Source organism: Canis lupus, chromosome 2 (genome assembly GCF_048164855.1).
Source record: "Canis lupus baileyi chromosome 2, mCanLup2.hap1, whole genome shotgun sequence".
Classification (NCBI taxonomy): Eukaryota; Metazoa; Chordata; class Mammalia; order Carnivora; family Canidae; genus Canis; species Canis lupus.
This window is the reverse complement of record NC_132839.1, coordinates 32046051-32071369: the sequence shown is the minus strand read 5'-3', so window position 1 is coordinate 32071369 and position 25319 is coordinate 32046051. Positions and strand designations below refer to the sequence as shown.

At 41.6% G+C, this 25319-nt stretch overlaps 1 protein-coding gene and 1 long non-coding RNA gene across 4 annotated transcripts; one reads left to right on the top strand and one right to left on the bottom strand.

Annotated features, from left to right (window-relative positions):
• Window positions 1–787: 787 nt before the first annotated feature.
• On the top strand, window positions 788–22943 carry HMGCR (3-hydroxy-3-methylglutaryl-CoA reductase). Of its 3 annotated transcripts, XM_072795016.1 has the most exons (21): window positions 843–941; window positions 2330–2375; window positions 5398–5585; window positions 6188–6299; window positions 6582–6669; window positions 7754–7838; window positions 8756–8861; window positions 11667–11773; window positions 11884–12000; window positions 12405–12565; window positions 12687–12934; window positions 13123–13301; window positions 14316–14510; window positions 15277–15435; window positions 15584–15741; window positions 16703–16808; window positions 19535–19705; window positions 20007–20147; window positions 20227–20385; window positions 20821–20975; window positions 21141–22943. In XM_072795016.1, exons 2-21 carry the CDS (start codon window positions 2351–2353, stop codon window positions 21193–21195), a joined length of 2715 nt encoding a protein of 904 aa, XP_072651117.1. In that variant the 5' UTR covers window positions 843–941; window positions 2330–2350; the 3' UTR covers window positions 21196–22943. The 3 variants fall into 3 exon arrangements, with proteins under 3 accessions (XP_072651118.1, XP_072651117.1, XP_072651112.1); XM_072795017.1 differs by lacking the exon at window positions 2330–2375 and having other exon boundaries at window positions 788–941; XM_072795011.1 differs by lacking the exons at window positions 843–941; window positions 2330–2375 and adding an exon at window positions 3460–3594.
• Window positions 21813–25132, bottom strand: LOC140615163 (uncharacterized). The gene is made up of 2 exons (XR_012015912.1): window positions 24557–25132; window positions 21813–24244 (listed from the first exon to the last, which is right to left on the bottom strand). It is a non-coding gene; the product is annotated as an uncharacterized lncRNA (long non-coding RNA).
• Between the last annotated feature and the right edge of the window lie 187 nt (window positions 25133–25319).

Genomic DNA, 25319 nt, shown 5'->3' with positions numbered 1-25319 from the left:
GGCGCGGGGGGGGCTGAGGGCGCGGAAGGCATGAGGGGGGTGGAGGGCATGGAGGGCACGGGGTGGCGGAGGGGTCAGAGGGAAGGCAGAGGGCACGGGGGGGGTACGGGGGGGCTGAGGGCACGGGGGTCACGGAGGGGGCGGAGGGCGCACGGGGGCACGGGGGGGCGGAGGGCGCGGGGGGGGCTCAGGGCGCGGAAGGCACGAGGGGGGGCGGAGGGGGCAGAGGGAAGGCGGAGGGCGCGTGGGGGATACGGGGGGGCTGAGGGCACGGGGGGCACTGAGGGCACGGGGGGGCACGGAAAGGGCGGAGGGCGCAGGGGGCACGAGGGGGGCAGAGGGCATGGAGGGCACGTAGGGTACGGGGAGGCACGGGGGGGCAGAGGGAAGACGAAGGGCGCTGGGGGGGGCTGAGGGCGCGGGGGGAGCGGCGCGGCCGGCGCTCCTCGGGGGGCTGCACCTCGCGGCCGCCCCGTCGCTTTTCGGCTCCGCCTCGTCGCCCCTCCGTGTGTCGCCGTCGGTCCGCGGGGCCGCCCCCGCCCCCGCCCCCGAGCGCCCCCGAGCGCCCCGGCCCCGCCGCGGGCGCCCCACCCGCCAGACCCCCTATCGCCTTCGCCGCGGCTTGCACGCTCGCGCCCCCGCGGCCCGCGGGCCAATCGGCAGGCGGCGGCCCCGGGGCGCGGCCGGCTATTGGCTGGCGGGCCCGTGGTGAGAGGTGGTGCGGTGCTGCCCGGCCGCCGCGGAGCGCGGGGCGTTGTTAGGGCGACGGCTCGTGACGCGGCGCCGGGAGGCCGAGCGGCGCCGCGGCCATTGGCGGGGCGATCGGACGATCCTCGCTCATTGGTCGCGGGCCGCGCCGGCCCGAGGCTGCGTGTGCGGAGGTTCCTTCCGCTTCGCGTCGCGGTCGCTGAGACGGCCGGAGCCTCCAGTGGGACCCGGAGGTGAGGCGGCGGCGGCGGCGGCGGCGGCGGCGGCGGGGTCAGGGCCGGGGGGCCGGAGGGCCGGAGGGCCGGGGTCGGGGCCGGGGCCGGCGGGGTCAGCTCTCCCCCGGCCCCGGGCGGCGGCCCCGCTGAGCCAGGCGGGAGGCGTCCTTGAGGCGCGGCCTCCTGCCGGGCCGCGGTCGCCGTCGGGGCCCGAGGGCGTGGACGTGGGCGCCCCGGCGGGGTCCGCGGGGGAGGCTGGCCCGGGGACTTCGGGGCCCCGCTCGCCCTCCGCCCCCCCGCCTGAGGGCTTCCGCGTCCCGGGCGCGGGTGCAGGCGCGTGGGGAGGGTCGCGGGCAGCTCCCGCCGGGCCCCGTAGTCGCGCCTTCAGCCTCCTAAGGCGGAGGATGCGGCGTTTGCCGCTCCCCGCGCAGCGAAAGACGTTTTCTGGTTTAGGGGTGATCCGGCAAAGGCCTGACGCACGGTGGGATCCACCCGATTTGTTGTGGCTTTCCAGGATTTGTGGTAAACTTGGTAGTGAGGACAAATGGGATTTTGTAACGTGAAGGTTAAAAAAAAAAATGTGCAAAGATGAATCGTTAACATACCGAGTGCCGCGCGTGGCGTGAGCCTTTCAGGACGCAGCGTGTGATGGGAGGCCGCACGCTCTTTTTTATTCTTGTGTGATGTGCTTTTTAAGCCACGTTTGGTTAACTACCTGCACATCGGTAACTATTTAGGTTGACCCATATGCAATTGCAGGTATTTGAAATTTGACCTTAAAAAAAAAAAAAATCTCACAGAAGTAGCAGTTTCCCAAGGTTTTACACTTAATACTTTGTCAAATAACTTTGGAGCTGTAGCTTAGTAAGTGAATAGAGATGTGACTCACAGAAATGAAGATAGGACTTACTCACAAGCATGTAATAGAATTGGGTGTAGAATCCAGGTTTCCTGATTTCCAGTGCAAGATTTTCCCCCCTAGGATACTAGGTTGAGCATCAGAATGCTAGATCCTGTTGGAACTAAAAATGACTCAATGTAAGACATGGTTCTTGGCTTCAGAGAAAATGTACACAGCAATTAATTTGAAAGATGTGTAATCAAATACTAGAACGTGTGGCACAAAAGGAGTGCGAGGTGGGAGGAGAGAGATGGAGGTGGATGCCAAAGCATTCTTTTCTGCATTTGGCCATGGTAGGTGGTTTCTGTAACATCCGGGATTGGAGTTTGAGGATTCCATTGGATTTAAATCATCTTTACTTTTGAAGGATCTGTGAAAGGTTTGTGGCCTATTTCAGTGTGCGTAAGCCGGGCATACATTGCCTATTGAGTTTGATTTTTTTTTTTTTTTAAAGTAAAATGTTTTTACTTCAGCGTGGCCTAAATAGTGTCCATTGAATTTGCAGGTGCTGTCCTGTAGCCTGCTTATGCCACTTGCAACTGCTGATGAAGGTGGAAGACTAGATTCTTTGGCATTTAAATACTTTGCATAACCACAGGGAAATGGGGAGGGTGCTCCTGAAAGATGAGATGGTGTACAATTATGGTTGCTTTAGACACACCTCATACATCCTCTTACTGAGTTTGTAATTCCAAATAGTTGAGCTTCTCTGCTTTTGGGACTGGTTCACAGGATCATACGCAATTTTTTTTCTGAATGTTGCAAAGATGAGTTCATATCTAGGAAAGAAGTGACAGTGCTACCAGATACCAGAATGGACAATGCTACCATGATATCATTTAAAGGGACAACATTATGTGCCTAATATATAATTATGGGTTCATGATAACCAATTTGTGATCAAATTGGGGTGCCTTCCTGGTAGCAAGCTCAGATTTTAATTCAATTGAATTAGCTTTTTAATACTGAAGAATACATTGACTTAATAGGCAATACTCTAAGTTCAGAGTTTTGAGAGTTTTTTTGGCGGGGAGAGGATGTTAGAGACTCATTTTGATCTAGTGTTGATATGTATTTTTAGTTGATTCATTTTCTGGAACATCAGTACTAGTTGATCCTTTAGACCAGTTTGGTTTTGGTTTTTGGTTTTTAATTTTAGTATATGTGCTGCTAAAGCGAGCACAGTTTTTGTTTTTTAAATATAAGAAGGATATTATGTGATAGAAAACTATCCTGAAAATCTAGGCTATTATGAGGCTTTTGGTTGTAATGAAGTAGGATTCAAATCTAAGATGTGACTCATACTCTACATTATTTTAAGTCCGAGTCTCTACTCATTTAATAGAAACTATTTTTGTTATTCACTTTCAAAAACAGTGTTTAGACTGTAGCCTCTCTTCCCTACCCCATTCTCCTTTAATATGTTCCCTGAATGGTCTGCATTCAGCCTTTAAACGGGGTGGGGGTGGGGTGGGGGGGAGGTGTGTGTTAGCAGGTGGGCAGTTATATTTATCTTTTGTTGACTTAAAGTCATTTTTAGGTGTATTTTAAGATGGGTCAATAAAATACATGTTACTGTAGTTTATGAGTTTATTTTTAATTAAGCAGGTATTTGTTGAGCAACTGCTGTATGTGGGTGCAAGGTTCTGGAGGATAAAATGAGGAACAAGACTCAGGGAGGAGGGTTGAAAAGCACGAATAAGCACAGGCAGATGCATGCCACATTTATAGATATTAGTGACTGCCAGCCTTTTAAAATTGAGACACACAGTAAGTAGTATATGTTATATTGGAACTATATACACTCAACTATGTATGTATAGTTGAACATCAAGTTTCAAGAAATGATATCTACCCATACTAAAGTCTTACCTACAGCTATTTTTTTCTATTTTATTTTATTAAACAATGTTCTTACAAAATTGATTTCATGATTCAATTGATCCAATGAAAGATTGTCACCTGCAATGGGAAAGCCAGCTGTCCCTGGCCTGGTGCAGCTGAAATGGGGAGCATATCAGGTGACACAGTGGGGGGATGATGCTCAGGAATTGCTTTGGTTCCTAAAAGCTACTCTTATTTTCTTTCCCTTAACCCTTTAGATAGAATAATTAACTTTCTTTTCTTCATTTGTTGCCTTTAATTTTCTGTTTTCAGTTAAGTGAGTCATTTTCATAGTTATTACCACAAACATAAGATTCATCAGAATTCCTGCTAGTGTGTCAAATCAGTAGCCTTACTTTTTAAACCTTTTTTTTTTTTTTAAAGATTTTATTTTTTTATTCATGAGAGACAGAGAGAGAGAGAGAGGCAGAGACACAGGCAGAGGGAGAAGCAGGCTCCATGCAGGGAGCCTGACGGGTGACTCGATCCCGGGTCTCCGGTATCACGCCCTGATCTGAAGGCGGTGCTAAACCGCTGAGCCACCCAGGGATCCCCTAAACCTTAATTTGAAATAGATTTCTATGGGTAGTTAAATATGCTTATTGTAAGCATTAAATTTAGTATAAGAAGGCTTACATGTTCCTGTATTAGCGACCAGTGGCTATATCAGGTTTTTTTTTTTTAAATCAGAATATCGAAATTATTGTAATTTAGCCAACAGACACGGGAAAGTTTAGTTCTGGTGGTCGTTAGATCAGAATTATTCTCCAAGGGCGCCTAGGTGGCTCAGTTGGTTAAACATCCAGTTCTTGATTTCAGCTCAGGTGGTGTGATCTCAGGGTCCTGGGATCAAGCCCAATGCCAGGCTCCGTGCCCAGCAGGGAGTCTGCTTGGGATTTTTCTCTCTCTCTGCCCCTCCTCCTGTGTGTGCGCTCTCTCTCTTTCTTTCAAATAAATTTTAAAAAAAATTACCTGTATGGTCTGTGGGGAATTTTTGAATGTAATAGATACCCATTTTGGCCAGCCATCCTCTTCTTCCAGTACTGTTGTGGCATTTTATTAGCTGTAAAATTTGGAGAAAGACTTTCTCTGGTGAAAACAGCAGTAGGAAGTTTTATTAAACAACCTTTTGCTACTAACATTATGCCATATATTAGCTGGTATGGAAAAGTGTAATGGACCCCTGCTTTTGAGGAGGATACTTAACATGTAGATTGGTATTTGCCTTTTGGGTAACCAGAATGTGGAGAATATAGAGGGTGCTCGTGGGCATTTTATACCAGGATAATGGTAATTAGAAAACAAATGCGAGTATTTGTTTCTCACTTCTTTTTTCTGCTTTATTGCTGTCCTCCTTGGCTCAGATAATGTTGTGGGCTGAGAAATTTATTTGGTTTCATCATAAATGCTTAAATTCATACAACTTGTAAGAAATAGCTAGTTTTTAAGTTGGTTGCTAGTGACTAATAGAGGATTTAAGTTTTGTGAGTAAAAAAGTAATATCAGAGTCCTCTTATTTTAATTTTGTAATTATTTTCCATAACTAATAAGGAACACTATCAAAGAGTATTATTCATATATATAAGATACTGTGCCTACAAAAGCAGGGTTTACAATGCAAAATCTTAAAATCTTTTCCTAAAAATACAGTGAGCTTTGTACTAAATATTCACACTTTATTCCTTCCAGGATCCAAGGATTCTGTAGCTACAATGTTGTCAAGACTTTTCCGAATGCACGGCCTTTTTGTGGCCTCCCATCCTTGGGAAGTAATAGTGGGGACAGTGACACTGACCATCTGTATGATGTCCATGAACATGTTTACTGGTAACGATAAGATCTGTGGTTGGAATTATGAGTGTCCAAAGTTTGAAGAGGTTTGTGAAATTAATTAAATCACATTTTCAGTTTCTGAAGAGTATCTTCCTCTTGGTGACCCTATAATAAAAAAAAAAATTACAGGGATCCCTGGGTGGCGCAGCGGTTTAGCGCCTGCCTTTGGCCCAGGGCGCGATCCTAGAGACCCGGGATCGAATCCCACATCAGGCTCCCGGTGCATGGAGCCTGCTTCTCCCTCTGTCTGTGTCTCTGCCTCTCTCTCTCTGTGACTATCATAAATAATTAAAAAAAAAAAAAATTACAAATAAAATCTTTATCTTTAGTATTCATGAACTTACCTCAAGTTTCCATTTACTTTTTGTTTGGAAATACGCTTTTTGCCTTTTCTGCATAAAATGAGTGTAATTGACTTTACTTGAGAAAATAATAGCTTTAAAAGTGATTAACAGAAAAATGATTGGCTTTAAACAGTGGATTTTCTAAAAATTGGGTTTAATTTTTTATTTGCGTATTTAATATTTTTATTTGACTTGTGCCTATATTTGTATTATCGTGATATTATAAACTAGTGATGCATACAAAATAAAAATTCTTACTTATTTTAAAAGGTAAAGCTGCTTTTTTCTGTCTCTTCCAATAGGATGTTTTAAGCAGTGATATTATAATTCTGACAATAACACGATGCATAGCAATCCTGTATATTTACTTCCAGTTCCAGAATTTACGTCAACTTGGATCAAAATATATTTTGGGTAATCATTTTATACATTTAACTTCTTTGTTCCGTCAAATTTTTAATTTGCTATGGAAGTACATATTTTTCTTTGTTCAAATCCTACATATGGAAACATGGATATTGCTTACTGTGCACTGCATGCATTCAGTGGATTCCTTATGGAAGTAAACATCCTAATATTTGAGATCATAAGAATCTGGAGAAAATAATACTTTCTTTCAGAATATTTTATAGGACTGTATGTTGTTATTTTTGTAACAAAGGATGATTTTTTTCAGTTTGAATTTTGTCATTTTAGGTATTGCTGGCCTCTTCACAATTTTTTCAAGTTTTGTGTTCAGTACAGTTGTCATTCATTTCTTAGATAAAGAATTGACAGGCTTGAAGTAAGTATTTAAAAGATAAATATTTTTTTTTCAGAATATATATTATTAAGAACTGTTCTTCCTCAAGCTATACAGTATTATAATATATACGTTTTCAAAAGTTTATAAGAAATATGGGGAAATTTTTCATTCATTCATTTAGCTAATGCTAATAATTTTTAACATTTTGGTATATATCCTTTCTCATGTTTTTTATGCTTAAAAATTCTGAGATCGTATGACTTCTTTATGCCTTTATAACTTCTTTATGCCTAGTAATAGTTCTCACCATCTTTGCATGTTCTTAATGCTAAATTAATTATTTGTAATGGTTGTCTAGTATTCCCTTGTATAATATCTTATAGTTCATTAATGCTTTAGGATTAGATTGTTAGGTTATTTAAGTTCCTCTATTAATAACACTGATGAATGTCTCTGTGGCTAAACTTGTGTTCATATTCAATCTTAGGATATATTCTAGGAGTGAGACCATGGCTGTGTAAGTTTTCAGAGTGCTGTTATTGCCAACTGTCTCCAGAAAGCTTGTTCAGTTTATCCTTCCATAAATAGTGATTAAAGAAAAAAATTAAATATATTTCACTTCTTTTCCCCATGCTAATTCAAAGATATATTTTTTACTTAGGATGATATTTTGCTATCAAATTATCAAAAGGTGTTTCTGTGTAAATATATTTACAATTTTGGGATGCCTGGGTGCCTCAGCGGTTGGGCGTTTGCCTTAGGCTCAGGGTGTGATCCAGGAATTCCGGGATTGAGTCCTCCATCATGCTCCTAGTGGGGAGCCTGCTTCTCCTTCTGCCTGTGTCTCTGCCTCTCTCTCTCTGTCTCTTATGAATAAGTAAATAAAATCTTAAAAAATATATATGTATATATTACATTTTTAACATAAATATTTTGAGCAATGCATATGTTTAGCTTTGAGGATGTCAAAGGGGAGTCAGGAGAAGGTGTATCTTTTGGGCTGCAGAAAAGGTACACATGCTAAAGTATGAGGCGGTTGTTTTATTTTAGAAAGCATTTTTAAGCCACATTTTTTTCCTATTAAATGTACCTGGTCATCTTTATTTATTTATTTTTTTTCCAGTGAAGCTTTACCCTTCTTCCTACTTCTGATTGACCTTTCCAGAGCAAGTGCTCTAGCAAAATTTGCTCTCAGTTCCAACTCACAGGTAAGTATTATTTTTAAGATATGAATTTAATAATACTCCTTTTTTTTCAGTTTATTCACAGTAATAGGAAGCATTAGTAGTTTCTTCCTAGTTCAAGATTCAGGAGTTGTCCACAGTTTTAAGTTAGTTTGTCAAGTCTTAAGATGGTCTTTTTAGGTGCCCTAAGAACTGTCCCATTAACCTAACAACTTAATTATAATTCTATAGCTTCTGGAATTTGGAATCTTCCCCCATTTTCCTACTCTAAGACTTTAGAAATTAAAGTAGTAAGACTTTTGGATAAGTAAGAGCATCTACCTACTGAAACTATCAGAACAGGACAGGATGTAATGGAAGAGAGTCTCCATTGGTAGATTTATTTCTAAAACTTTAGTATTAACACCAACATTTTCCATCTGAAGTTTTATCTTAGTGTTCATGAGTCACTAAAGTTTAATAAACTAAAGTTTTTAATAATCTTGCATCAAAGTACCTGAGAATAAAACAGAGTGTAATTCTGCCTTGATGATGTATTTGATGAATATCTTGACCACTTGAGCATGTTGACAAAAATATGGTTTAGGTTTCATAGTATTAAGAAGGTCTCACAAAATTTGCAACTAAGAACTGTCAGTGGTAGCCAAATATAAAATGTTGTAGTATTTCATTATGAGGTACTTAACTGGCAGGAATGATGCACTGCCTCAAAGCAGTCTTCCCAGGACGCATCTCACTCAGTGGAAAGGAAAAGCAGGGCACTGTATATGACCTTTTTCTTAATTCTTTACATCTGGAATGCCTGTTAGTGGTTTTACATTGTCTATTTTACTCATCGTATAGCAAATTAGATTTTAGTGGAGGCCCTAGGATGCTCTCTAACGTTTGTAAAAGTTGTTTTGTACCTTACCCTCATTGCTATGTTTCGTCTGTATTTTTAGGATGAAGTACGGGAAAATATTGCTCGTGGAATGGCAATTTTAGGTCCCACGTTCACCCTTGATGCTCTTGTAGAGTGTCTGGTGATTGGAGTTGGTACCATGTCAGGTTTGTAAGCGATTTTTAATATATATATATTTTAAAGATTTTATTTATTTATTCATGAGAGACACAGAAAGAGAGAAAGAGGTAGAGACATAGGCAAAGGGAAAAGCAGGCCCCATGGAGGGAGCCTGATGTGGGACTCATCAGTCCAATCCTGGGACTCTGAGATCACACCCTGGGCTGAAGGCAGGCGCTAAACCGCTAAGCCACCCAGGAGTCCCTTTTAATATATTTTGAAATAAGTTTGTAGATGAAGGGAAAGAAAAATATCTTAGACTGCATTGATTATTCTTAATTCTTAAATTCTTAAAGTCTGATGTTATTCTTAAAAGGTTTTAATTGAATGAGTATGTGGGTTTATCTGACCTTATGTCTGTCTGCTTTTGTGAAAATTTAGTAGCAGGTTACTAATTTATTTTTCACTATTGTTACCTTCTCTTTCTATGCACCATTGCTTTGATGACTTTGTAGTGTTTGTTTTTGGTTTTTGTTTAGTTTTAATCAAAATTGTGTTCTAGGTCTCATCTGGAAAGCACCTTCCAGCTCCTGCTATTGCCCAGACTAAATTAGTGACTTGGTTGCTTGTGTTTTAATTGTCATGTAGGAGATAGTGCAAGAGTCAGGAGTGGGCCGGATCTATGTTAGATCCACCTAATAGGCTGTTCTGGAAGATTTAATCAGACGGTATGCAGTATTACTGAGTACCTAGCATTAGTCTCAACACATGTTTCTTAATCTTTAATTGGAGAGTTGAGAGATGTTAAATATCAGACATAGGACTCTGTTATGTAGGACAAAAATTGTGGCCTGGTTTGGAAATTTTCCAGAATGAATATATCATGCTGTTGTTAAGGTTTCCTAATCATTAAGACTAGACTTTATGGCTTTCTCAGGTAGCTACTCTTTATAATTACCATTCTAGTCTGTTTCCTGGTATCTGAGTGTCCTCATTAAAGGGCTTCATTCTTTCAAAGTAAATTATCTAGTTTTGATGAAAGTAGTTAGTTGTCATTATTAGTTGAGGTCTCTTCACTAGGTAGTATATTAAATATATTTCTTTCTGAGAAACATAAATTTATTATTATTTTTTTAAATCTCTCAACATTTAGCAAAGAAGGCATTTTAAATATTTTTCAAAATGAACATTCCTTAAAATCTACTTCTGAGGTATAGTCTTGGATTTGACAAAGGTAGTTATATAACCACCACCACCATCAAGAAAAATGTTTTTGATTGGGTGAAAGCATACCTATGTGATTTTATTCAAACAAAGGAGTATATAGGAAGGTGAAGAAGATTAGTCAGAAACTGGTAGTAGGCCATGAAACCAAGGATTATTCATTTGAAACTGATGTGGAGAGTAGGGTGATGAATTTTAGCATGCTGAGTCAGAGAAGTAGACAGATTTATAGTTGGAGAAGCCAGTTAGGAGGCATATACAGCTATACAGAAATGGTATAATTAGGGATTTGGCTTAGGGTAGAAAAAGACAGGTATAACATATTAACAAGGAAGTAACCCTTTGGAAAGCCACTAAAAAGAAAGAAGTCTTAACTTGGAAGTATATAGATTGATGCTGTTTCTTTGTGTAGTAGCAAAGTGGCACAGAGAGACTGTTCTGGGATGGAGTGGGGAAGAATGACAGGGGAGCATATGGCAACAACAGTAGTTGCTGTTGTGCAGAGGGAAACTGGATAACCAGGTTGTAAAAGCATCTGTCAAGTATTGTTTCTGTGGTCTCAAGTTTGAAAAGATTACATTTGGCTACTCTCTAAAGTACTGGTAATAATGCTTTTGTTGTTATAGTTGTGCTTTCTCTTGAATTTCCACTTTTGAGAGTAATTGCCATAGATTTTTTTTTGTAGTTGATACAATGCTGTAGGATTTTAAGAAAAATACAATATATGTTTTCTGTTATTTAGCCAAATGATCTATTATAATTCAAAAATAAAATACTCTGTTGAGTTTTTTATATTCTCATTGGTTTTATAAGAGGGAATAGCTTTTTATTTACGTTTCAAAATATTTTTATTTTTAATATGAGTGGCATCAGAAATATGTTTTATATTCAAGTTTATTTGTAATGTTGAGGGAATAAGCTTTGGTAGTCGAAGGTCTTTTTCAGCTCTGTAATCTGTTAACCTTCTATTTGGGAAGTTTACCAAGAGGTAACTTAAACATTTTGTAGTGGGATGTTTGTTAATTTTGGATCTTGAGTTGCCTTTGCATTTATTTAATTTTTTTAACAGGTCAGTGAAATTAACTAAAATTATAAGAGCATAAATAGATACAGTAGAGGTTACATTGAAATTTGAGTTGAGTAGTACTCTACAGTATATTACGGTACTGTATCAGGAATGGCATAGCTGGTAGTAAGTTTAATAAAGAGTCTTTGGTCCACAGGTGCATTGCTTTTCTGGTAAAGAGTGGAATTGGGTCCAGCAATGGGAGGTTTGCTCATTAGTGTAGCCTGGCCTTGTTATTCTTTCAAAACAGAGTGCTACCATGTGGGGAAAGGGGATTATCAGATGTATGTGAAGTACAGCAGCCATGCCTGGCAATGTGCGGGTTGGAGATGATGGAGAAGACCAGCTCTCCTTTCTTAAGGGAGCTAGCTATTCCTTCTGTGCTCTAAGGCTTGGCATCACCTCAGAGTTCCTCATTCTTCTTCCAGGAGATAGCAAAGAGCTTCGTATTATACTAATATTTTCTCATATTTGTCTACTGAGAGGAAAAGTCCCTGTGATGTATGCAGCATCAAAAATACATGTACTGTACTAATTATACATTTAATTTTTCTCTAACCAGGGGTGCGTCAACTTGAAATTATGTGCTGCTTTGGCTGTATGTCAGTTCTTGCCAACTACTTCGTGTTTATGACTTTCTTCCCAGCTTGCGTTTCCTTGGTTTTAGAGGTAAGAGCAGTTCTTACTTATGGTATTAACAGAAGAGTAATGTTTCTCATCACATCCATTCACATAAATAAAATCCATACCTTCTAATATAACACTTGTTTATTTTGTAGCTTTCTCGGGAAAGCCGCGAGGGTCGTCCAATTTGGCAACTGAGCCATTTTGCTCGAGTTTTAGAAGAAGAAGAAAATAAACCAAATCCTGTTACTCAGAGAGTTAAGATGATTATGGTAACTATATAGTTTTCTTCTTCCTTTAGTATCTTTAGTTCCAGTGTCATATTCTGCTTTTCGACTTTTTTTTCTTCTTCCTATTAGCTTTCTGCAATTTTTGTCTCTTTCATTGATGCTCCTCTACCTTTTTTCTTTCCTTGTGCCTCATTTATTTGAGGGTCCTCCTCTCTCTCCTCTGAACAGATTTTTCAAGTTCCTCTACTTGACGTCTCTTTGAAAACCCATTGTTTGCAATGTTTTCAGTAGTTCAGGGGGCCATTGCCTTAGTCATGGGGCAAGTATGTATAGGGTTTGGTTTTCACGCTGAGGGGAAGCCATGGGAGACAGTGTCTGCTTATCCAGATGCTAAGGATGAGAAGTTGACATGCAGAGGATACATAATTCATGACCTTTTATTTCAGTCTCTAGGCTTGGTTCTTGTTCATGCCCATAGTCGCTGGATAGCAGATCCTTCTCCTCAAAACAGTACATCAGAAAACTCCAGGGTTTCTTTAGGACTGGATGAAAATGTGTCCAAGAGAATTGAACCAAGTGTTTCCCTTTGGCAGTTTTATCTCTCCAAGTAAGTTCCCCGAGACCTGCTTTGTTGTGTATTAATCATAGCACTCTGTGTTACTAAAAGTTTAGGCTGAGCCTTTCTTATTTCTGAGTAATAACATTTTAATTTGCTTTTCTTAATTTAGAATGATCAGCATGGATATTGAACAAGTTGTTACCCTAGGTTTAGCTCTCCTTCTGGCTGTCAAGTATATCTTCTTTGAACAAGCTGAGACCGAATCTACACTCTCATTAAAAAACCCTATCACATCGCCTGTAGTGACCCCAAAAAAAGTCCCAGATGATTGTTGTAGACGTGAACCTGTGCTGGTCAGGAATAGCCACAAAGTCCATGCAGCAGAGGAGGAGACAAGGATAAACAGAGAAAGAAAAGGTGATTTCTCGTTTGTTTTATTTCACTTGATTTGTCAAGAAGTTGAGTTCATTTTAAAACTTATGTTCAGATCCTTCCTACGGTCTCCTGGGACAAGGCTCAAGGTCTCCAACGTGTGGTGGGGGAAAGGAAAAACAAAACAAAACCTATGTTCCATGTTGTGAGATTTCTTTCGATCTCTTGAACAGTTGAGGTCATAAAACCCTTTGTGGCAGAAACTGACACCTCAAGCAGAGCTACATTTGTGGTTGGTAACTCCTCCTTACTTGATACTTCGGTGGAACTAGAGACACAGGAACCTGAAATTGAACTTCCCATGGAGCCTCGGCCTAATGAAGAATGTCTACAGATACTTGGGAATGCAGAGGTGAGGAAAATAAAATTAACTCAAGCTTTATATCTTTCCTAAGAAAAGGAGTTTTATTTATTTATTTATTTATTTATTAGAGGAAGGAAAGAAATTATAGCTATCGAGTACCTGTTAAGTTCCGGGCATTGTGTTGTGTGGTTTACAGGTAGTAAATTATTTATTTATTTCCCACAACCTTGTGAGATAGTTGGAATTATCTCCATTTTTCAGATGAGAAAGAGAAAGCTGAGGCTCCAGGAAGCTTACTTTCCCAAAGTAATACACTTAGGAAATGGAAAGCTAAGATCAAGAGTCCCAAGATTTACTGGCTCGAGGTCAATGCTCTTTGTACTTTATTACTGTTTGCCAGAGAGACAAGCCACTACACTATTCTTGAGTGTTTTGGGACCTAGAAAAGGTTTAACTCAAAAACAAGCTTCAAAAACTGAAGAAAGTTTTTTTTTGTTTTTAATTTGCTTTTAAAGTAAGCTTGATGCCCACGAAAAAGCTTGTTTTCCTTTGTGACGTGTGAGTGAGTGTTCTGTCTCCATGACCGTATGAGTCCAATCAGGCTTTAATGTGAATATTGTTTTTGTCGTATCTGCTTAATGTGGTTCATTCTTAATTTATGTGCACGTGAGTGAGAGTAGCATCAGGTTTGTTTTTCTTTCACTTTCCCTCATTCCTATTGATGTGCGTAGTGATACTTGAATTGTCTTGCTATATACAGAGTTAACACAACTTGGGGGGGAGCATTGAAATCTTAAGTTTGAATTTATTTTTTTACGAACTTTTGCAAAATTTATTGCTTTGGTTTTACATTTGTTTAGTGTCATTTTTAGAAAGAATTTGCTTTCATTTTGATATTATTTCTATTCAAATCATCTCCTTCAGAAATGTTTTTTGGGTTCTCCTCTACTGAGAGTGTTGTTTGTATTAAATGCCTTTATTATGAAGAATATGAAATGCACTTCAAGGTTTTTGTCCTCCTCACACCAACTCCTCCCCTCCCCTTTTTTTGCATTTCTTTAGAAAGGTGCAAAATTCCTTAGTGATGCAGAGATCATCCAATTAGTCAATGCTAAGCATATCCCAGCTTATAAGTTGGAAACTCTGATGGAAACCCATGAACGAGGTGTATCTATTCGCCGACAGTTGCTTTCCAGAAAACTTCCAGAGCCTTCTTCTCTCCAGTATCTACCGTACAGGGACTATAATTACTCCTTGGTATGTTGTTTTCTTGTTTTGAGAAAGTTTGCTTTGTAGCTTTTTAGTCTTTTAGCTTTACTCTTCAGCTTTCTTCTTCAGCTTTTTTTAGTTTTTCTTGATTAGTCTTTTATATGTACATCGTTTTTTTTTTTTTAAGATTTTATTTATTTATTTGACAGCACAAGCAGCGGGGGCAGCAGGCAGAGGGAGAAGGAGAAGTATGCTCCCTGCTGAGCAGAGAGCCCAAATGCGTGGGATGCATGGAACTGGATCCCTGGACTCTGGGATCATGATCTGAGCCAAAGGTGGACGCTTAACTGGCTGAGCCACCCAGGTGCCCCCATGTACATCATTTTATAAAACTTTTTAAAAAATCATTTTACTATAGTTTTGTATTCTGCTAATGATTATGGATTCTAGAAACTAAAAATACTTTTCCTGTTATTTGTAGTTATTACTCTGCGATTTTAGTACTTTTAAATACTTTTAAAGAATAATAAAAGGGGCGCCTGGGTGGCTCACTTGTTTGAGCATCCAACTCTTGGTTTCAGCTCTGGTGGTGATCTCAAGGTCATGAGGTAAAGCCCTGAGTTGGCTCCAAGCTCAGCAGGGAGTCTGCTTGAGATTCTCTTGCACCAACCCCTCAAAATAAATAAATAAAATCTTTTTAAAAAAAGAGTAAATAAAAGACAAATATGCTAAAGGTTTAAGTTTGAAGACAGTTATTGATAATGAGCTGTTTGCAATAACAGATTTTCACTTGGTGCCAAATTTTACCTTTTAGGTGATGGGAGCTTGTTGTGAAAATGTTATTGGATATATGCCCATCCCTGTTGGAGTGGCAGGGCCTCTGTGCTTGGATGGAAAAGAATTTCAGGTTCCAATGGCCACAACAGAAGGTTGTCTCGTGGCCAGCACTAATAGAGGCTGCAGAGCAATAGGTGTAAGTTGGCATTTATATATTTGCCTCTTTTATGATATGCCCTTAAGCTAGGCAATGAGAAAAGATTGGGGACAATCAAGGACACCTTTTGGGACAAGCAGAAGTGTTTGCAGGATTAACATGTCCTTCTGTAACATCCTCTGTGTAGCTTGGTGGAGGTGCCAGCAGTCGAATCCTTGCAGATGGGATGACTCGTGGCCCGGTGGTACGTCTTCCCCGTGCTTGTGACTCTGCAGAAGTGAAGGCCTGGCTTGAGACACCTGAAGGGTTCACAGTGATAAAGGAGGCTTTTGACAGTACCAGCAGGTATGTGTGTGGGTTTATATATGCATTTATGTTTATTTCAGAGTCAGTGTTCTCCTCTGTGATTGCTAAACCTAACTGTTAGCCTGTTAACATACTGCCTGCTTCAGGTCACATAACAAAATATTACCTTTAAGACCGTTTATTCAAAATGAGTAAAAAAAAAAAAAAGCAAAATGAGTAATATTTGTGGTTGGTTTACGGGGATGTCGGTGGGGGCATAATGTTGATTCAAATGAATCCATACGAGTAGATAGAAAAAAATAGCGTGAGCTAGTCTCTTTGTGTGTTGGTGTTACAAAGCTCACTTTGATTAGACTGTTACTTTGTCCTAGATGAGTTTTGACTTAGAATTGCCATAGGGAGGAATTGCCTGAAAAAAAAAGATTTTCCAAGCAGGATAGAAGTAAATATCTGGATAGTAGATTTACTTTGAATACAGAAAATTAATTTATAAAGTAACATAATCAGTACAAATGTTAGCTTCATTTTATTATTATTTTTTTTTAGAGAGAGGGTGCGTGTATGAGTGAGGGGAGGGGCAGAAGGAGGAGAGAGAGAATCTCAAGCAGGCTTCACAGTTCATGGAGCCTGATGTGTGAGGCTGAGATCCCCCAGTCATGACCTGAGCGAAAGTCAAGAGTTGGACGCTTAACCAACTGAGCCGCCCAGGCACCCCATTGATAGCTCCATTTAGTTCAAGTTTATATGTTTGTTTGTTTGTTTATTTATTTTTTGACTTTTAAAGTTTGTGTATGCTGATGGCTGAGTGCAGCAGCTTTCCCTTCGTGTGGTGGGCGTATGAGACAGTTGAATTAGTGTTCTAACATAATGTTAGTTAAAGAAGAAAATAAGTAATCTCCATGAGCATTCTCTTATGTGTAAAATAAATCAATGGAACTAGATTTTTAAGGTAACTTCCATCTTCTCAACAAATCAAAAAAATATTTGGTTTTGGTTACAGATTTGCACGTCTGCAGAAACTTCATATGAGTATGGCTGGTCGCAATCTTTATATCCGTTTCCAGTCCAGGTCAGGTGATGCAATGGGGATGAACATGATTTCAAAGGTGAGCCTGGATAGACTAAAGTAGAACTTGCAAGACGATTGACCCAGGGGAGGGGAACTGGTGTCAGGGAGATAAGAGTGGGGAGCAGACTTACAGTTTATGTCCTCCTATATTTTTAAATTTTGTGTCATGTACCTGTACTACTTACTCAAATGATTACTTGATTGAAAGATTTTTATTGAAAGCTAAATACTGATTCATATAACTCATCAGGCATTTCTTGACCAGTGTTTGTATTTGATATGTTTAAACTTGGCATTATATATGCTCTGGGTCTATTCAGAAGGCTGAGAAGAATCTTGGGGTTAGTGCTTCTTAACGTGGTCCTATAAACCTTGAAAGCTCACCTCTTTGAGAGACCTCAAGACGTGTATGTCAGAGGCCAAGTTCATGTGTATAGTCCATTTATTTTAATTATCTCCCCATAAGAAGACTGTATGGTTTACATTTTATTCTACTGATATTTGTTATTTACAAATATTCACAAATGTGAAGTGTTAAAGTCCATTAGGTTAGCAAGATTTATTTTGTGGTTTACCTGTATATAAGGACTGTTCTGAAAGAGAAAGAATGACTAAATACATAGGTTTTAAAAGTTGCCAAAAAGCAGTAGAGTGGTTCCTTAAAAAATTAAAAATAGAATTATGATCCAGCAAATCCACTTCTGGGTATTTACCCAGAAGAATGGAGAGTTTCAGAGACTTATTTGCACACCCATGTTCATGGCAGCATTATTCACAATAGCCTAAAGGTAGAAGCAACCCAAGTGTTCATGGACAGATGAATGGATAAATAAAATGTAGTATGTACATATAATGGGATGTTTTTAAACCCCATTATTAAAATAGGAAAATCTGATATATGCTAAATGAACTTTTGAGGATCACTTGCTAAGTTAAATAATCTGGTTAACAAAAAAGACCAAACGCTAAGTAAATTCATACTAATGAGGCACCTAGATTAGTTCAATTCATAGAGACAGAAAGAAGTGGGGAAGAGAAAAGGAAATAGGGAGTTGCTGTTTAATGGGTTTGGAGTTTGTTTTTTAAGATGAAAAGAGTTCTGGAGATGGGGTGCACTACAGTGTGAATGTACTTTACACTACTTACCTGTACACTTGAAGATAGTTAAGAGGGTAAGTTCCAGGTCACATGTATTTTACCACAAAACACATTTTTTAAAAATCGCCAGTAAGTATTTTGGTTATTGAGGTACGAGTTATTGATTGAATTAACGTCATTTAATTGGAAGTCTTGTTTACATTTTTGTAAGTCATTTTTCCAATGACTTTCATTTACAACAGGATTTGCTTTTATGTCTGACTCCTCTTTATTGACTTGGTAACTTGGGCTTTTAGGTAACATGTGAATAACTAGAAGAAGGAATTTATTACATGTTGATCATGGGTTGAGTTACTCCCAGTGACATGATTATGAGTATTATATCCTCACTGAGTATTTTTAAATTCATTTTTAAATTTAGTTAAATTAAAAACTTTTAAATTTATAATCAATTTATTTAACATAGAGTATATTATTAGCTTCAGGGGTAGAATTTAGTGATTCATCAGTTGCATATAACATCCAGTGCTCACTACATCAGGTGCCCTCGTTAATGCCCATCACCCCTTACCCCTCCCCCTGCACCTTCCCTCCAGCAACCCTCTGTTTCCTAGAGTTCAGTGTTCTCTTATGGTTTGCCTCCCTGTTTTCATCTCATTTATTTTTCCCTCCCTTCCCCTATGTTCAGCAGTTTTGTTTCTTAAATTCCATATATGAGCGAAATCATACAGTATTTGTTTTTCTCTGGTTTATCTCGATTAGCATAATACCCTCTAGTTCCATCTACATTGTTGCAAATGGCAAGATTTCATGCTTTCTGATGGCTGAGTAATACCACTTGTTTATCCATTCATCTGTCGGACATCTGGGCTCTTTCCATACTTTGCCTGTTGTGGACATTGTTGTGGTAAACATTGGGGTGTAGCTGCTCCTTTGAATCCCTGTTTGTATCCTTTGGATCAATGCTTAGTTCAATTGCTGGGTCATAGGGTAGCTCTATTTTCAACTTTTTGAGGAAGCTCCATACTGTTCTCCAGAGTGACTGCACCAGTTAGCATTCCCACCAACAGTGCAAGAGGGTTCCCCTTTTCTCATCCTCGCCCGACATCTGTTGTTTCCTGAGTTCATTTTAGCCATTCTCACTGGTGTGAGGTGGGATCTCATCGTGGTTTTGATTTGTATTTCCCTGAAACCAAGTGATGAGGAGCGTTTTCTCATGTGTTTGTTGGCCATGTCTATGTCGTCTGTGGAGAAATGTCTGTTCATGTCCTCTGCCCATTTATTGATAAGATTATTTGTTTTTTGGGTGTTGAGTTTGGTAAGTTCTTTATAGATTTTTTATACTAGCCCTTTATCTGATAAATCCTTTGTAGATATCTTCTCCCATTCTCATATTCTCATTATGTTTTCATTTACGTCCTCGTTCATCAGGAACTACAAAGAACTTTGTTTTTATTCCTAGAAACCTTAGAAGTCTATACCTAAGAAATTCATCACTGTGATGGCTAATAAAGCTGCTGTTGTTTTATGCTCACTTTTTTTGAAGTATATTTATTGTATTTAGAAATATTATAGTTACTGTACTTCATTAGTGTTATTAGATGCAAATAAAGCCTCTGATCTATAATAACTTTGTGCATTTTAATTTTGTTGTGCTGTTGACAGGGCACAGAGAAGGCACTTTCAAAACTTCATGAGCATTTTCCTGAAATGCAGATTCTAGCAGTTAGTGGTAACTACTGTACTGACAAGAAACCTGCTGCTATAAATTGGATAGAGGGAAGAGGAAAGTCTGTGGTTTGTGAAGCTGTCATTCCAGCCAAGGTTGTCAGAGAAGTGAGTGACTGGATGATTTATTTTGTCAGTCTTTCATTGGGTTAAAAATCGGGGAAAGGATTCTAAAGTTCTAAGTAAAGTTGAATATATGGGCATATGCTTGATGTTAAAGATGGCTGTTGTATCTTGCCCATGCGTGTGGGGTATTCACATGAGCACGCTGGGCTGGTAGTGTATTGAGGACAAGGCATCAACAGGGCCATATCTAAACTCTCTTGCTTTACTGAAAAAGACAGATCTGGGTAACATGCCCTGAATCTTCCAGGAGAACATGTAAAATGTGCACAACTCTGTCTGCTAGGTATTAAAGACTACCACAGAAGCTATGATTGAGGTCAACATTAATAAGAATCTGGTAGGCTCTGCAATGGCCGGGAGTATCGGAGGCTACAATGCCCACGCGGCAAACATCGTGACTGCCATCTACATTGCCTGTGGACAGGTGAGGGCTCCCGTCTCGACTTCTCTCTTGTACTTCTAAGTGAGAGAAGTTTTATACTCTTCATTTTTATTTTTTTCAGGATGCAGCACAGAATGTTGGCAGTTCAAACTGTATTACTTTAATGGAAGCAAGTGGTCCCACAAATGAAGATTTGTATATCAGTTGCACCATGCCGTCTATAGAAATAGGAACCGTGGGCGGTGGCACCAACCTGCTCCCTCAGCAAGCCTGTTTACAGGTATGACACCTCAGCCCCACAGTCTGGGGACTTCCAGCCTAGTTCTGACTCGCTGGGGTTCTTTATTTCTGCCTAACAGCACTTCTCACTCATCTGTATTTTAGCTGGTCTTTTCATTCTTTTGCTTCTCACCAGCCGAACCTGGTGTGTCCAAGTAAGCATGTTGAGGCATATGTTTAGTACATTGAGAAAGCAGATTAAGAGAGCAAATAAATGTTCATGTCCTCTGAATACGTGCCCCTGCAAACCAGGCTGTGGATGTTATGTTCACTGCAGTGTATGTTATTGCCAGTACCGGCTATCAAATCTTGGAAATTGAGTCCTTCCAATGGAGTCAGGTTCTGTTCTGATGCAGTCGTAGTTCTTATTTCAGTTGGTAGAAAAGGAAGTTGTTGCCATAACTTTGAGTCCTGCTGTGTCTCTCCCTGGCTGCAGATGCTAGGTGTTCAAGGAGCGTGCAAGGACAATCCTGGGGAGAATGCCCGGCAGCTTGCCAGGATCGTGTGCGGTACAGTGATGGCTGGGGAGTTGTCACTGATGGCAGCGTTGGCAGCCGGACATCTCGTCAAAAGTCACATGATTCACAACAGGTAAAACTTAAAAGATTTATTTAATGTGTTTCCTCTATACTTAAGATACACATACAAAACCCTACTATACAGATAGAATAGTTCTAACTTAAAATTCTATACCCTTAAAAAAAAAAATTCTATACCCTTGATATTTTGTATATCTCCTGTCTTTTTCTGTCATAGGTCAAAGATAAATTTACAAGACCTCCAAGGAACTTGCGCTAAGAAGGCTGCTTGAATAGCCCGACAGCTCTGAACTGAAACGTGGGCATTGGGTTCTAAAGGACTAACATAAAATCTGTGAATTAAAAAGCTCAATGCGGTGTTGTGTTGAGGATGAATAGACATGATCTGTGAGACGACTACTTGGTTTTTGGCTCTTTCAGAAAGGTCTGGGATCCTTCTTTCTATGCAGATTTCTCAGATCTGAAAATAGTGTAGTGTTTTACATGCCGTGCTCTCTGGAAAGATCTGAACATGGATACCGTGCTTTAAATCCTCACAGATGGTAATCTACAGCTCACTTCTGAAAGAGAATACAAGCTGGCCAAAAGTGTTGACATCCATGGAGTTCATGATGATCAGTGTGAGATTGACCCTCCTCTTCATCCTCCCTTCCCCCCATGGTTGAAAATGGATTTTTAAATTACACTGTAGCTGACAAGCTGATTTCATAGTTAATTTATTAAGTCTGGGTTATAGAACTGTAAGAAATAAGAGCTAAGTTTATTTTTTTGTAAACTAATACTTCATTTGGTGCTGGTCTATTTTGATTTCTTTATGGGGTAGCCGTTGTGATTCTTCAGAAAAGGACCTGCTTTCTTCAAGGGAAGAATTACTTTTTTTCCCAAACTACTGAATTATGTGCTAAGCAGTGCTAAATCCTTCTCTGTCAAGAAAACAAATCACCGCATTAATTTCAGCAGGCTATTTGTTCAGAGAGGCTGCTTGTCTAAGTATAGATGTTGGTCTAGATTGCTAGAACATATTTGCTAGCCTAAGGCTTTAAGAAACAGAGTTTTGCCTTCTTCGTTACAGATACCAGGGCTCTTAATAAATACTGCTTAGACACAGGTGGCTCTCTTTATCAAGAACTCAAAAGTCTGACCTCTCAGAGCTCAGAGGGTGGAAAACAAGTTTGAAAGAAAAACAGCATTTCTCTAAGCCAACTTTAATTCTTAAAAGACACTTAAATTTATTGAGCAGAAAAATCTAGGTGGTTTTTTGTAAAGAACTGTATCAGATCTGTATATGTTGTAATAAAAGCTTCTTATCCTAGGAGTTTATTGAAAGTGTTTAAGACATAAATAAAAATCAACTTGTGCACTGATCAAACATTTTAAACTTGGACCAGAGAAGGTAGTCCCCTTTAATGTCACCAGGAAACCCTGGCGTGCTTGTGGAGCCCAATGAAAGGGGAATAGCTTTCAGAGCCCACGAGGTGGCCACGTGAATGGCCCCAGAGGAGTCTGCTTCATTCCTGTGGCCAGGAGGTTGGTGACTGAAACGTTCACACAGGGCTCCTCGGTAGACCCACAGAAGCTCTTAGCTTCCTCGGGGTCCGTGGAATTGTTGAATCTTAATTGTTTTTAATGTACAAGTTTTATATAAATAATAAAGAACTCCTTATTTTATATTACATCTAATGGTTCAAGTGTTGGTCTTGGAGAGAGAAGATGGACCCTGAAGAACATTCCAGTAATGCCGTGGCAGCGTGGAGAGCCTCTGAGTGGTTGTGTCTGCAGTACTGTTGTGGAAGATTGACCTTTGCTGTTGTATGTAAAGTTTAAATAGCTTCTGTTGTGACTTTGAGCCAGTGACTTCTTATTTATCTGATCTTTTCACGGAAGTGGCAGTGAACAGTGTGAGTCTTCATTCTGGTGACTGTAACCAATATCATCTTGCTAAATTAATGGTTTGTACAATTACTAAGTTGTATAAATTTGTTATACTTTTTGCCCAGTTCTAGTAAATTTTGAAAAGGAAGTGTAATGCTGATCAGTATAAACAGTAACCTTTTTGTTTGGATTAGCCCTTGGCCGAGAGCCTGGAAGCTTGAAAGTCCGTCCAGGGTGGTAACCCAATTCCTGAGAGGTGTCCTGTGACCATTTATCATTTTCCATTATATGCTCCAGTTTCTACAACACTAATGGCAGGCCAGTGTTTTATGAGTATTAAAATAACTTTCTTTATACTTAGGAGAATTTGATTAGTCCAGACTTCTCTCAGCTGGACTGCTTTTGGGTGTTGGGGCAGGAGGGTTAGTTGAGAGGAAGAGGGCATGGAGACCGGGCACAAAGCCAGACGGCCCGTGTACACTGAAGCTGCTTCTTGGGGAGGACGTTCTAGCATAGGCGCAGCTGGCCGCTTGAGAGGCTGAGTGCCCTCTGCTGTCGTTAGAGTGAAAGGTGTGTAGGAGCCACCCCAGAACCAAGACCCAGATACTGGAAAAAGTTTGAATTTTTCTCCTGAACACGTGTATGGTCCGCCCCTGCCAGAGCGGAGCAGGCCGGACAGGTGACCGCGGAGAGTTTTCGTGCCCTTTTCTGCTCCGGTGATCGGATGAGCAGTGGAATGCATATGGAGGGACAGGATTTTTCTTCATCTTGGGAAAGGATAGGGAATTAAATTAAAAGGTACGTCATCTCCTGTTGAGGGTCTGAGTTCAAACGACACAACAGCAAGACACATCAATACAAGTGCACTGTGTACATAAGTCTGAAATAAGAGCAGTTAATTCATTATAGAATTGTTCTTTTGAAAGACTAATGTTTTTCAAAAACGTTCTGCTACGGATAAGACTTGAATTTATTAAAAATTAACTTTACTCGCTTAGCAAAAATAATGAATAACCTCTACACTGGAAGCCGAGAGGATCACAAATGATTTAGCCTACAGTTAGATTTTAACGGATTACTTTTTCATGCTGATGTACATGGAACTTTCTGCACCGTCTTTTCTTTTCCTCCTGAGGAACTTTGAGAGCTACTGACAGAGGCCTGGGTACTCCTGTGTCAGGATAGAAATTTTCAAGCAGCTGCTCCCTGAGGCCAATGGAAGAGCCTTGGGCTGTACCCGCAGGATTCAGGAGGCTGACCAGAGTGCTCCAGGCCGGTGGTTCTCCCACTGGAGTGCACCGCAGGGGCACCTGGAGGACTGGTCAGAAGGTGGATTGCTGGGTGGGCCCCAGGCTTTTGATTCCCTTGCTCTGCGCTGGGCCAGGACTTGAGCGATTGTCTTGCTGCTGCACCTGCTCTAAGGGTTTCAGGGGGAGGTGCCTGGCATTCCTGCAAGGGTATGAGCGGGGGTCTCTTCACTGCACAGCCCTGGAAGGCCCCTTGGGTTGGCCCGCTGCCCCTAATAAGATGGAACTAGAACTCATCGTAGAGATTGTGAACTAGTTAGTGTAACTAACCGACTAGAAAGCACGTTTGGAGTGGGTGACACCCCCATCCCCCAAGTAAAGGCTCCGCATCTGTAGCCTTCTGGTCCCCTCCCTCTCCTGCCCCCCTGGTCTGTCCTGCCCTCCCGCTTGCTCCTTCCCCCTCCCAAAGGGCCAGTAAAGGGGGAGGGAGAGGGGTAGGCAAACCTGTTACCACTCGTCTCCCCTCTGTGACCTTGTCGCCCCAAAGTGTGACTTTGTAGCAGGACTTCTCGGGGTTTGGGGTTTGGGGTTGCAGCCCCGGAGCAGGAGCAGGAGCGCTCAGGCGAGGGCCCTGGGTCCTGGGTCCTGGTGGGGGAGCCGCGGGGGGCCCGGCCGCCGGCCCTCTGCTCTGCCTCCACCCGGCTTCGTGTTAGGAGCGCGGGTCCCAGCGGGGCGCCCCTCGCAGCCCCCGCGCCCGGCGTGCGCCCGGGTCCAGGCCCGAAGCCTCCGGGCGGCGGGGCGGGTGGGCCCCGGGTGGGCGGAGGTGATGGATATCCTCAGGTCAAAGGCTGCGGGTCCTCGTGTCCTGGTGCGTGTCGCCCGCAGCGTCCTCGGGGTTGGACGGGATCCGCGGGCCCCTGGGAGCGCCTCCCCCGACGACTTCGGGGGCCTGGGGGCCGCACGGTAATGGGGGGCCCGAGGACGAGGAGGGCGGCCGGGGACCGGGGTCGGGGGGGTCGTGGGGCCCCGAGGAGCGGCCCGGACGCGCCGGCTCAGCCCCGGGCCCCAGCTGCGTCCCCTTGGGGCTCGGTCCCCCATGTCCCGGCGAGCGGCCCGCGTGCACCTGCTGTGCGGCCTCGTTGCCCGACGCAGGAGCGCCCAGGGCACTGCGGACCCCGGGCCCGGCGGGCGGCGTGGCCGGAGCCCCGCGCTGTGTCCGTGGGCAGCTCGGGGCCGCCTGTGCGGGTCCGCGTCCCCCGCCCCGTGCTCGTAGTGGC